Source organism: Aedes albopictus, chromosome 1, assembly GCF_035046485.1.
Source record: "Aedes albopictus strain Foshan chromosome 1, AalbF5, whole genome shotgun sequence".
NCBI classification, from domain to species: domain Eukaryota; kingdom Metazoa; phylum Arthropoda; class Insecta; order Diptera; family Culicidae; genus Aedes; species Aedes albopictus.
In genome coordinates this window covers 271,540,313-271,553,857 of record NC_085136.1, presented here as the reverse complement: position 1 = coordinate 271,553,857, position 13,545 = coordinate 271,540,313, and the positions used below count along the sequence as shown (strand labels likewise).

The window sequence follows — 13,545 nt, the reverse complement described above, 5'->3', positions numbered from 1 at the left end:
TAATTACTGTCACTCTTAATTGCAATTCAAAGCATGTAATGTTGAGATGGATTTACAAAACGATCAGTTCAGATCTTTAAAGCTCAATCATTGCCGTTCGAATGACACTCAATTATGACACCGCTAGTTAAACAAACATGTCCGCCCAACAATTAACCGCTTTCAAATGGCAATTATCAGTCAATATATCTCCCCCAGCCAGAATGACGCAGCAGTTGATCAGGCCAGTTATAAAGTTTCTCACCGCATCGCCCCTCGGCTTAGATGCTCAAGTCGAAGCACCATGGAGTCCCATTCGGGGACGGAACACCAAGTGCAAACGTAAGTCCGGAAAGCTTCGAGGCGGAACCAACCCCCACGCCCGTATCAGCTATGAAGAAACGCTATGAAAACGGTACGGATTGTGATGCTGTTGGTTGCCGTTCTGCTGCTGGAAACACTCCGCCGAATCGACGCCGCGGTAAGATTAGAAATTCTGAAGGGGTTTTAAGAGATATTAAAACCAATAATTTACTTTTCTACAGATGACAATGAAGCAAATCAACGAATCCATGGAGACTATGAGGAAAGCTTGTGCTCCGAAATTTGATCTTACCGAAGGTACGTCAAATATTGTGGATTTACCGGCTACTTGTATTCTACCGGTTACTTGAGTAGCCGTTACAAAGTAGCCGTTTTCATATAAAAATCAACTTGATTGTCAAAATATGAATGTCGCTGAATAGCTAGTGGCAACGAGAAATAGCGCACACAATAAAAATGTTTAAAAACATTTTTAAGTTACTCTTTTTATAAAACGGCTACTTTGGAGGCCATACTGAAGCGACCGGTAGAATACAAGTAGCCGGTAAATCCACAATACTTTACAACTTTAGAATTAATGCGTTCATTACAACTTGAACATCAATAGTATAACTAGTCACCTGACAAGCTAAGTAAATTAATCCTAATTGTTTCAGCAACCCTTAACGAACTCAAGGCCGGAAACTTTCGTCCCGACGCAAACAAGGAAATGAAATGCTATGCCAAATGTATCGCTCAAATGGCTGGCACGGTGAGTTCCACAAATTCCTCTCGTGTTCATGTCCTCAAGGTATCCTTACGCATTTCATTTCTTTCACCAGCTAACCAAAAAAGGCGAAATCAGCTTCACGAAAACGTCAGCCCAGATCGAAGCTCTACTGCCTACAGAACTGAAAGCCCCGGCCAAGGAAGCACTGAAGGCGTGTAAGGATGTTCGTAAGTCATCATTCTCCACCCTGGTCTGATTAACTCCGAGAGACAATAATCTTCTTGAGTATTTCAGATGCTGAGTACAAAGACAGCTGTGATAAGGTGTACTATTCCGTAAAATGCGCCGCTGATTTCAATCGAGACGTTTTCATTTTCCCATAGAAGATCTCCGGACCAAGCCAAACGAAAACTGGACTATGATAATGGATACACAAATACGTCAATAAGACGTCCCTTAGTTGAAAAATAAGTGTTATTTGATTACATGTCTAATGGTCAATCTGTCTGTTTCCGCACTTTAGCAATATAGAGACAAATCCTGTTATTAATGATAGAAGAGTTATTAATTTCAATAAAAGTACTATCTGCAATAATGTTGCAGTAGCTTATACATCTTCTTCTTATTCTTCTTCATGACTCTACGTTCACATTGGAACTTGGCCTGTCTCTCTTCAACTTCAACTTGGTGTTCCTGGAGTATTTCCACAGTTATTTGAAGGACTTTCTTTTCCTGCCATTGCATGAATTTGTTCATTGTGTGGCAATGATACACTCAGATCAATCTTCAGCACAAAAGAACAGCAACGATCAATCTTTGTAGACTTATGCAAAATGGTACAGCCCAAGTGGCGTTAGTCCAAGAACCTTACTTTCGTAAGGGGAATTTCTATCTAGGAAACCTTGTGAATCCGGTGTTTGCTACTTTCGGTAAAAATGAAATGGCAAACTCACGAGTCATGCCTCAAGCATGTGTGCTTGTCAACAACGCAATCGTTGCTACACTCATCTCTGAACTAACTACTAGAGATGTATGTGCTATCACAATCGATGTATCTGTTGGAAACCTCAACAGGAAATTCGTTTATTGTTCGGTTTATTTACCGCATGATGAACCATCCCCTACGGATGCTTTCAAGCAAGTCATTGCATACTGCACTTCAAAAGGCCTTCCGCTAATTGTTGGTAGTGATGCTAATGCTCACCATATAATCTGGGGCAGCTCAGACATCAATTTAGGAGGCTCCAGTTTGATGGAATACTTAAGTAGTACAGATCTTGGATTACTTAACATAGGCAATCGCCCAACCTTCATGGTATCTGCTAGAGAGAAAGTGTTTGACATAACGCTTTGCTCTAGCAGAATTAGTCACGAGCTGACCAATTGGCATGTGTCAGATGAAGAATCTTTATCTGATCATCGCTACATCTTGTTTGAACATGCGAATGTTACTTCGCAAGCTTTGCGTTTCAGGAACCCCCGGTCAACCAACTGGGATCTCTTTACCGATTTGGTTGCAGCCAAATTTCATGGATACTCACCATCCATTGACAATCCAAGTGATTTAGATGATGCCGTTGATACTACAACGGCCTTCATCATGGAAGCTTTTGAAGAAGCTTGCCCTCTGCGGTCTGTGAAGACCACAAGAGGAACCCCTTGGTGGAACTCTGATCTGGTGAAGCTCAGGAAACAATGTAGAAAGAGTTGGAACAGACGACGTTCTGCTGGATCGGAGGCTTTCAGGTCGGCTCGCAAGGCCTACCAGAAAGCTCTTCGGTCTGCTGAACGATCCGGCTGGAAAAACCTTTGTACTAATGTTTCCAGTCTGAGTGAAGCCAGTCGGTTAAACAAAATCCTTGCAAAATCTAAGGATTTTCAAGTGAACGAACTTCGTTTACCAAATGGTGATTTCACTTCCTCTGATGAGGAAGTTTTGGAATGTTTATTCAGTACACACTTCCCCGGATGTGCGGATATTACATCTTCGGATGAACCTGATGTCTTTTCTTGTAGTTATGATTCTTTAGCTTTTGCTCGGAGTATCATAACTTTAGAATCGATTGAATGGGCACTTAATAGCTTTGCTCCTTTCAAATCTCCTGGGGCAGATGGAATTTATCCTATTTTGCTTCAGAAGGGATTTGATCATTTCAAACATGTTTTGAAAAAACTACTTGTTTGCAGTTTTGTTACAGGGTATATTCCCAAATCCTGGCGGGATATTACTGTCAAGTTTATTCCGAAAGTGGGTCGTGCGTCGTATGAAGAAGCAAAGAGTTTCAGACCTATCAGTTTGACCTCTTTTCTTCTGAAATGCTTAGAACGCATTGTCGATCATCACATCCCTGATGTTCATCTGGCCAACGTGCCTCTTCATGTGAACCAATATGCTTACCAATCTGAGAAGTCCACTGTGACTCTTTTACACAAAGTTGTTTACGATATCGAGAAGGCATTCGCTGAAAAGCAATCCTGCTAGGGTGTTTTCTTAGATATCGAGGGTGCCTTTGACAACGTGCCTTTCGATGCCATATTGGAAGCCGCACGGGTCATGGTATATCTCCAATGATTTCCAATTTGGATTCACCAAATGCTCAAAAGCCGACATCTCTTCTCGACATTGCGTCAAGCGGCGATTATGAAATTGAGTGTTTGTGGATGCCCCAAAGGTGGAGTCTTATCAACTTTTTTGTGGAATCTCGTAGCAGATACGCTATTGAGGCAACTCAATAATAGCGGTTTTTCTACTTATGGTTTTGCCGACGACATTGTTAGTCGGTAAGTGCATCAGCACCCTTTTCAACCTGATGCAAAACGCTCTTCAGGTAGTTGAGGGTTGGTGTCGCCAATATGGCCTTTCGGTAAATCCGAGTAAAACATCTATTGTTCTTTTCACGGAAAAGCGAAACCGTATTGGTGTTCGACCTTTACGTCTCTTTGATTCTGAAAGCAATGTGACTGAACAGGTAAAGTATGTTGGAGTCATTCTTGATTCCAAACTTTCCTGGACACCTCATGTTGAGTTCAGAATCAAAAAAGCTTGTATGGCCTTCGGGCAATGCCGGCGAACCTTTGATACAACTTGGGGTCTTAAACCCAAGTATATCAAATGGATTTACACTGTTACTGTGTTCGCCATGTGATAGCTGAGTCGGCAGTGGCCAGTCAATGCTTTGACCAGCATGCTGCAATTCTGCTTAGACAGATTAGTTAGATACTTCGCCACCCGTAGAGATGGCTCAGCACTATACAATTTGGTTTGACGACATGACTCCAAACTATTCCAATATTGTCTGTGTTGAGTGACAGCCCAGGTGTGAATCTGAAGCTTAATCCAACACTTCGATATCGGAATAGCTGGCTCAGGGCCAATGAAGTCATGTGATGCTCCAGAGCGAGCTAACTCATCAGCCAATTCATTTCCAACGATGGAAGAATGACCAGGTACCCATAGAAGGTGAACAGCGTTTGCTGAATTCAGCTCCTCGATTTGAGTTCGACAAGCGATAACTATCTTCGACCTGGAGTTGGCCGAAGCAAGTGCTTTAATAGCAGCCTGGCTATCTGAACAGAAGTATATTACTTTGCCCATTACGTGCTGCTGAAGTGCTGATTGCACTCCGCACATAAGAGCAAAGATTTCGGCCTGAAAAACGGTACAGTGTCTACCAAGTGAATAAGACTGATACAGCCTTAGCTCACGAGAATAAACACCAGCACCTGCTCGACCTTCGAGAAGGGAGCCATCAGTGTAACATACGATGCCGTCTGAAATACTTCTTTCCAGATAACCAGATATCCACTCTTCCCGGGAAGGGAATTTCGTGGAAAATGTCCTATATGGAAAATTACAAGCAATTGTAAGATCACTTGGAGCAAGGACAACTTTGTCCCAATTCACCAAAAGTGGAAACAACGAGGAGTGTGTTGAACTCCGGTTCACAGGAGTTTCCTCTAGTAAACCGAGTACCCATAGGCGGTAAGTGCAAGAAAGTGCTTCTAGTTTGAGATGAATGTGTAGTGGGACAACGTCAAAGGGAACTTCGAGCGCTGCCGTAGGAGTTGAAGAGAACGCTCCAGACATCGCCATTAAGCACATCCTTTGGAGATGGCCTAACTTTGATCGGACCGTTCTCACTTCGCCCTTTTGCCACCACACAAGACATCCATAGGCCAATATTGGCAGAACCACAGTTGTGTAAATCCATTTGATATACTTGGGTTTTAGACCCCAAGTTGTACCAAAAGTACGCCGGCATTGCCCGAAGGCCATACAAGCTTTCTTGATTCTGAACTCAATGTGAGGTGTCCAGGAAAGCTTGGAATCAAGAATGACTCCAACGTACTTTACCTGTTCAGTCACATCGATTTCAGAATCAAAGAGATGCAAAGGTCGAACGCCATTACGGTTTCGCCTTTCCGTGAAAAGAACAATAGATGTTTTACTCGGATTAACCGAAAGGCCATATTGGCGACACCAACCCTCAACTACCTGAAGGGCGTTTTGCATCAGGTCGAAAAGGGTGCTGATGCACATACCAACTAAGAATGTTAGGTAGTCGTTGGCAAAACCATAAGTAGGAAAACCGCTATTATTGAGTTGCCTCAATAGCGTATCTGCTACGAGATTCCACAAAAGCGGTGATAAGACTCCCCCTTGGGGGCATCCACAAACACTCAATTTCCTAATCCCTGCTAGACGCAATGTCGAGAAGAGATATCGGTTTTTGAGCATTTGGTGAATCCAATTGCAAATCATTGGAAATATACCATGACTCCGTGCGGCTTCCAATATGGCATCGAAAGGCACGTTGTCAAAGGCACCCTCGATATCTAAGAAAACACCCAAACAGAATTGCTTTTGAGCGAATGCTTTCTCGATATCGTAAACAACCTTGTGTAAAAGAGTCACAGTGGACTTACCAGATTGGTAGGCATGTTGGTTCACATGAAGAGGCACGTTGGCCAGATGAACATCACGGATATGATGATCCACAATGCGTTCTAAGCATTTCAGAAGAAAAGAGGTCAAACTGATAGGTCTGAAACTCTTTGCTTCTTCATACGACGCACGACCCACTTTCGGAATAAACTTTACAGTAATATCCCTCCAGGATTTTGGAATATACCCTGTAGCAAAACTGCAAACATGTAGTTTTTTCAAAACATGTTTGAAATAATCAAATCCCTTCTGAAGCAAAATAGGATAAATCCCATCTGCCCCAGGAGATTTAAAAGGAGCAAAGCTATTAAGAGCCCACTCAATCGATTCTATAGTTACAATACTCCGAGCCGAAGCTAAAGAATCATAACTACAAGAAAAGACATCAGGATCATCCGAAGATGTAATATCCACACATCCAGGGAAGTGTGTGCTGAATAAGCATTCCAGAACTTCCTCATCAGAGGAAGTCAGATCGCCATTTGGCAAACGAAGTTCGTTCACCCGGAAATCCTTAGATTTCGCAAGGATTTTGTTTAACCGACTGACGTCACTCAAGCTGGAAACATTTGTACAAAGGTTTTTCCAGCCGGATCGTTCAGCAGACCGGAGAGCTTTCCTGTAGGCCTTGCGAGCCGACCTGAAAGCCTCCGAACCAGCCGAACGTCGTCTGTTCCAACTCTTTCTACATTGTTTCCTGAGTTTCGCCAGATCAGAGTTCCACCAAGGGGTTCCTCTTGTGATCTTCACAGACCGTAGAGGGCATGCTTCTTCAAAAGCTTCCATGATGAAGGTCGTTGTAGTAAGGACTGTTCATTTTATAAAGAGGACACCTTATTTGTGTGATATCTTTTTTATTTTTCAATAAAATTCTTATCGGTTTTTTGCATAAATTTCCATAGCTTTTTTACAGTGTAGGAAAAATATAACATTATACAAATTGTCCTTAGTTATGGAACTGAAGCGGTTTTCGTTAAAACTCAATAAAACCCCATTTCTCAAAATTCGACACAACTTTCCACATACATAACTTTAGAATTTTCATAAACTTTTCAATATGTTGGGATCTAATACTATTCTTCTAAAGGTAGAGTGTAATAGTTGGTCAGTAATAATGCACCAAGCATTATACAGCTTGATATAGTGAGTTGCCTTGTTATCAATGAAATTGATAAAAAATAGTTATTTAAATCCAGTGATGCAATAACACTACGGAATCAGTTCAAAATTTGTCCAGTATAGAAGAGAAACGCATTCTAAATGATACCGAAGAAAAATATGCTTTAAAGTACATTCTTCATCATTAATTTAATACTTAATGATGGCCATAATGAAAAATTGCATACTTTTTGCTCCATAAATGCAAGTTTTTGAATCTAGAGAAGCTTATTATTATTTATTTTCAGCAAGGTCTGACCCTATGTGATTATATACCTTATTTGAAAATAACTACATGTTAATTTTTATTTTCGACATCATTGTTAAGTTGTATTTGCAATAGAGTACATCGTTATTTAGAAGAACCTTCAAAGAACGAAGCGGTTTTATCTCCGATAACTGCCATGAAGCACAGTAACCAAGCCAACAATGCTATCAAGAAGCGGTTTTCTGCATTTGAAATTGCATTATTAGTACTTTCGACTAGATCCATTGAAAACATTCAAAATTTAATATTTTTATACATTTTTGTTTAACAAATAAATTTTATTCTGAAAATCGAGTCCAACTTGTAACTTTAATATCTCAACAACCATTATTCTGATTAGGTTTATATTTTGCCAGAATATGTATCACTCAAACTGCTGCAGCATGGCAAACACTTTTATGCAATTAAAAACGATACACCGATGTTTTACAGAAATTTTGTGTTTATCTTTAGTTTTTGGTAATTGAAAAATTGATCTCTCGAAACACTTTGCCACATTTCTAAGAAGTTAAATAATTTTAACCCAATTTATTTATGGTTATTATCTGCTAATATAATGTACTGAACAACTAACCAAGGCTGCTCAAATTTGAACTACGCGTTTTCTTTTTATAGCCTTGCAAAGTTGTCCTCTTTATAAAATGAACAGTCCTTATCAACGGCATCATCTAAATCACTTGGAGTGTCAATGGATGGTGAATATCCATGAAATTTGGCTGCAACCAAATCAGTATAAAGATCCCAGTTTGTTGACCGAGGATTCCTGAAACGCAATGTTTGCGAAGTAACATTTAAATATTCAAAAAAGATATAGCGATGGTCAGATAAAGATTCTTCATCTGACACATGCCAATTGGTCAGCTCGTGACTAATTCTGCTAGAGCAAAGCGTTATATCTAACACTTCCTCTCTAGCAGATACCATGAAGGTTGGGCGGTTGCCTATGTTAAGTAATGCAAGATCTGTACTACTTAAGTACTCCATCAAACTGGAGCCTCTCAAGTTAATGTCTGAGCTGCCCCAGATGATATGGTGAGCATTAGCATCACTGCCAACAATTAGCGGAAGGCCTTTTGAAGTGCAGTATGCGATGACTTGTTTGAAAGCATCCGTAGGGGATGGTTCATCATGTGGTAAATACACAGAACAATAGACGTATTTCCTGTTGAGGTTTCCAACAGATACATCAATTGTGATAGCACATACATCTCTGGTGGTTAGTTCAGAGATGAGTGTAGCAACTATTGCGTTGTTGACAAGCACACAGGCTCGAGGCATGACACGCGAGTTTGCCATTTCATGTTTACTGAAAGTGGCAAACACCGGGTTCACAAGGTTTCCTAGATAGAAATTTCCCTTACGAAAGTAAGGTTCTTGTACCAAGGCCACTTGGGCTGTACCATTTTGCATAAGTCTGCAAAGATTGATCGTTGCTGTTCTTTTATGCTGAAGATTGATCTGAGCTATCCTAACCGTAGCCACTACCCAAACTAGGTAAGATTAAACTCTTCGCAACAACAGCACAACAAAGAACAGCAACAATAAAACCAAATCGGTATCGATTGGAAAACGCCAAAGGCGAGGATACACAGAATACACTGTGTAAATCGCATAATGCGAATCCATATAGGTGAAAATTTAAACTAATTAACAACATCTTCATAATCCCGCCCTTATTTAGCCTCAAGTGAGACTAAAGAAGGGCAGCTGATTGTCTCGGAGAAACACAAGGTCCACTGCACCATTGCTCCGGTTAGCGCAGTAAGGGCTACATACTGTGGAGGGCGCCCTGGTACTCCACAGGCTCCGTTAGCGGTTAGGTTTTTATTAGACCCCCCTAGCCATTCATTCCTAGGCACGGTAAGCATAAAGCCGCATCACACCATGAATTAGGGGTCACCTGTTGGTGGATTCTTACCACCGGAACAGGCGGTCCGTAGTGTTATTCTTAGCCAATTGAGACAATCGCTACCGACACTACACAGCTATCTAGGCTGATCGAGAAAAGAAGTTAATATTGATGATCAACTTCATACGGACTCGAACAGCCGAGCAAACTTTGGCAAAGTTGTTGTAAATTTCATGGGCTACTTGGTGCTGACAAAGTTGATTCGTAATACGTCCACTAGGCGGCGCTAGTGAGCAATATCATGATATATCTTATATCTCAGGATCCTGATATCTTAGAAAAATGGTGTCTTCGGCAAAGTTGTTTGGTATGTCAACGGCTTACAGATTATTGGCCGTTTAATTCGAAATTCCACCACTAGGCGGCGCTATTGAGCAAATAAACTTTATATTCTATGTATCTCGGGATCCTGATTACTTAGAAAGATGATGTCTTTGACAAAATTGTTTGGTAGATCAAGTACTTACGGATGATTCGCAGTTTAATTTGAAATTTCATCACTTGGCGGTGCTAGTGAGCACGTAAACATTATATATTATGTATCTCTGGACCCTTATTACTTAGAAAGATAGTGTCTACGACAAAGATGTTTGGTATATCAAGGGCTTATAGATGAGTGATAGTTGCGCTAGTGAGCATGTAAATTTTTAATCTCATGTAGCTCAGGATCCCGATTAAAAGGGCACGGGACACCGTCTTCAGCCAGAGGCTGTACAGACTGAACAGAACTCAACACTAGACCATGGACACGACATACATTACATGCACCAGTGGATAGCATGGTGCGGTTACACGCTTGGTAACGCTAACCGAACGGCCACGAAGTTCCACTTTACTCAGAAAGATGGTGTCTTCGGCAAAGTTGTTTGGTAGATCAACGACCAAATGGAGCAAAAGTTACCTCTCGTGCCAACCTTCTAAAAGATCGATAACTTACAGATAGTTGTCCGTTTGAATAGTAATTTCACCACTAGATGACGCTAGTGAACATAAAAAATGTATATGCAATAGTTCTCAGGATCCTGGTTACTAGAAGAGAGATGGTGGTTTCGGCAAAGTTGTCAAATAGGTTAAGTGCATTTGGTTGATGGGTCGTTGAAATCAATATTTCGCCAGTAAGTGGTGCCAATGAGTGCAAATTTTATATCATATATCTCCGAGTCTGATTACCTGGGAAGTTGATATCTTTGGCAAAGTTGGTTGGTAGATCAAGGGCTTTCAGTTGATTGACCATTTGATTCGTGCTTCTGCCATCAGAAGACGCTAGTTGTAAATTTGCAAAAGCATGAACGTGTTCGTCTAAAAAAAAAAAACCAACGAGCTGTAAATTTTTATACTTCCGAAAGTTTTCAAAATTTGAAAATTACACAACTAGTTGATTATAATTTGTTTAAATTTGCACTTGATTGATTAATTTTACATGAAGTTAAAGCGCTTAGTAAAATATTCAATATCTTACCATCGTATTTCAATATACTCTATCTTAAGGTTGTCAATGTCACGGGATAAGCACAGACAAACAGACATACTACTCAAATCGAAATCATCGCACGATTTAACGATCATTTTGAAAATATAGTGTGGTTCGGACTGTGCTCGCAAGTGTCATGGTGGCGCTGCTGTGCCACCGTCACCTCTCAATTTTGGAGAGAAATGAACGCGACGCCGATCAATGTTTACATAAAATGACTCAATCATGAACCTTCATTCATGTTTTATGGCGCCTAGGGGGAATCGTCACCTGCAAAATTGTTACATCGAGCCGAGGGAATCAACACCTACAAATGAATGCTTCGGATTGAGCATTATAGAGGGTGCTAGTGAGATGCCAAATGATGTTTTGAAACCATTTTCTTCTAAGTAATATGTCTGTTTGTCTGTGGCATAAGGACATCCATCCTTTATCTATCAAACAACAATGTCGAAGACATCATCTTTCTAAGTAATTAGGATCTTGAGATACATGAGGTATAAAATGGGAATGCTCACTAGTGCCACCTAGATGTGAAATTGCACGTCATATTTGTCTTCATCAGTTAGTGTTTGATCTACTAAACAACTTTTCAAAAGACACCATCCTTCTAAATAATCAGGGTCCTGAAACACATGAGTTATAAAATTTGAATACCCACTAGCGCCACCTAGATGTGGAGTTTTAAATCATACGGCTCTCCATCAGTTAGTGTCTGATCTACTAAACAACTTAGCTGAAGACATCATCTTTCTAAGTAATCAGGATCTCGAGATATATGAGTTATAATATCTGAGTACTCACTTGTGCCACCTGGATGTGGAATTCCACATCATTCTTGTCTTCATCAGTTAGTGTTTGATCTACTAAACAACTTTGCAGAAGACACCATCTTTCTAAATAATCAGGGTCCTGAGATATATGAGTTATAAAATTTCAATGCCCACTAGCGCCACCTAGATGTGGAGTTTCAAACCAAACGGCTCTCCATCAGTTAGTGTTCAACCAACCAAACAACTTTGCCGAAGACACCATCTTTCTAAGTATTCAGGATCCTGAGTTATATGGGATATAAAAAAATACATGCTCACTAGCGCCGCCTATCGGTTGAAAACTGAATTTCTCAGATCACCTCGCGAAGGCCCTTGATATCCCAAGTAACTTTGCCGAAGACACCATATTTCTAGATCATTTAGATTTTGAAATACACTAATTCACATTCAACTGTCTATCTTATCTTAAATATAGTACGTTCTTCATATTGCGATTTTCAATTTTCCGCATTATAAGGAGCTATACTGTTTTCAAAAAAGGTCTTATAATATTCCAAATAAGATTCCTGTAGAATAGATTTGGGGTTGACATCGATAGAAAAGATGGTTTCAAAGTAATAGTCGATAATTCTCATGTGTTGTACAAAGTACAACAGCGCGATTAACGGAAGGTTAAGTGAAACTGACTTCAGAAACTTGAATCTTCAGGACGTTCTGCTGTTCTTGACCCGCTGTGGTAAAGAGTTATAGGCTTTCTGTACGCTTTATGCGTTATCACAGGGCCCTTCTCATGGCGCTGTTTGAACCCATTGTGGTACGCTTATGTTTGAACCCATTGTGGTACGCTTATTACAGTGTCCTTTTCAGGACGCTATGTGAACCCATTGTGGTACGCTTTTGCGTGTATGACGATCCTATTCCCTTACCTGTCCTTTCCCCTGTCCTATCCTTTTTCCTTCCCTTCCCGAGCAGAAGAAAATAAAAAATGAATAACATATCAAGGTATTTTCCTTAAATACTACCATACCTTGATATGCCCCTCATTAGGTGGTAATAAGAGGCAAAATAACAAAAACAAAAACCAAAAAATGTATAAATAACACCTAGAAAATAACAAGTCTTAATATTTTAATAATGAATGCATACCTAAAATTTCAAGTGCAGTATTTGTTATCCCAAAGTTATTGAATAACAAACTAATAACATGTCTTGTTATTAAATGTTTCATTTGTTCGATGACTTCATGATGAAATAGCAAATCTTGTTCTTCGGTTATTTTCACTGCTAATCCAACAAATACCACGTTAATACCAAAATCTGCTCAAATACCTCCAACAGTTATTGTGATGTTCTCATAACATTTCGTAGAATAACGCAGCAATAACAATTTTAGGTATTAGATCACATGTTGCTCTTCGCATGGTATTTGTAAGGTATGCCCTCCTGCTCGGGTTCTCCGTCGGGTAAATGATGAATAGGCTCGTGTTCATGGCGATGGCACAAATTTTCCAAATGGAGGAGAACGTGCCTCTAGAGCCGACCTACTGATACCTGATACCCTATTCTGGAAGTAGCTCTCCAGTATCCGGCATAGGCTATCAGGGACTCCTAGGAGGTGTATGACGTACTCAATGGCGGCCCAGCTGACGCTGTTGAACACATTCTTCACGGCCAGCGTGACGACCGTCCAATAGGAAATTGCCCTTCGCTTCTTTTGGAGCGCTATCTCGGCCGTTTGCTTACACCATTAATAGTGTCCACCATCGATCAACCCTTCTGGAAGCTAAGCTGGCTATCCGAGAGGCATGACTCATCTGGTTTCTCGGTATAGACCTTCAGCCTCGACAGAGTGATCCGCTCCAATAGTTTTCCGGCGGTGTCTCGAAAGCAGATAGGTCTGTATGCCGATGGGTCACCAAGTGGCTTCCCGGGTTTGGACAGTAGAACCAATCTTTACCTTTTTCACCTCTCCGGATACTCTGCGCCTCTGTCCAGGCGCATCTGCATAG

The 13,545-nt window shown here is 40.7% G+C and overlaps 1 protein-coding gene across 1 annotated transcript; it reads left to right on the top strand.

The window, feature by feature from the left end:
- Nucleotides 1-250: 250 nt before the first annotated feature.
- LOC109401200 (general odorant-binding protein lush) lies at nt 251-1,624 on the top strand. Its single transcript, XM_029860185.2, has 5 exons — nt 251-460; nt 525-600; nt 960-1,054; nt 1,125-1,239; nt 1,307-1,624. Exons 1-5 carry the CDS (start codon nt 386-388, stop codon nt 1,393-1,395), a joined length of 450 nt encoding a protein of 149 aa, XP_029716045.2. The 5' UTR covers nt 251-385; the 3' UTR covers nt 1,396-1,624.
- The last annotated feature ends 11,921 nt before the right edge of the window (nt 1,625-13,545 follow it).

Coding starts and splice junctions, on each gene's coding strand:
- LOC109401200 (XM_029860185.2), top strand. CDS start 386: ATGAAAACGGTACGGATTGTGATGCTGTTGGTTGCCGTTCTGCTGCTG. Junction 601..959: donor GAAATTTGATCTTACCGAAG/GTACGTCAAATA, acceptor TAATTGTTTCAG/CAACCCTTAACGAACTCAAG. Junction 1,240..1,306: donor GAAGGCGTGTAAGGATGTTC/GTAAGTCATCAT, acceptor TGAGTATTTCAG/ATGCTGAGTACAAAGACAGC.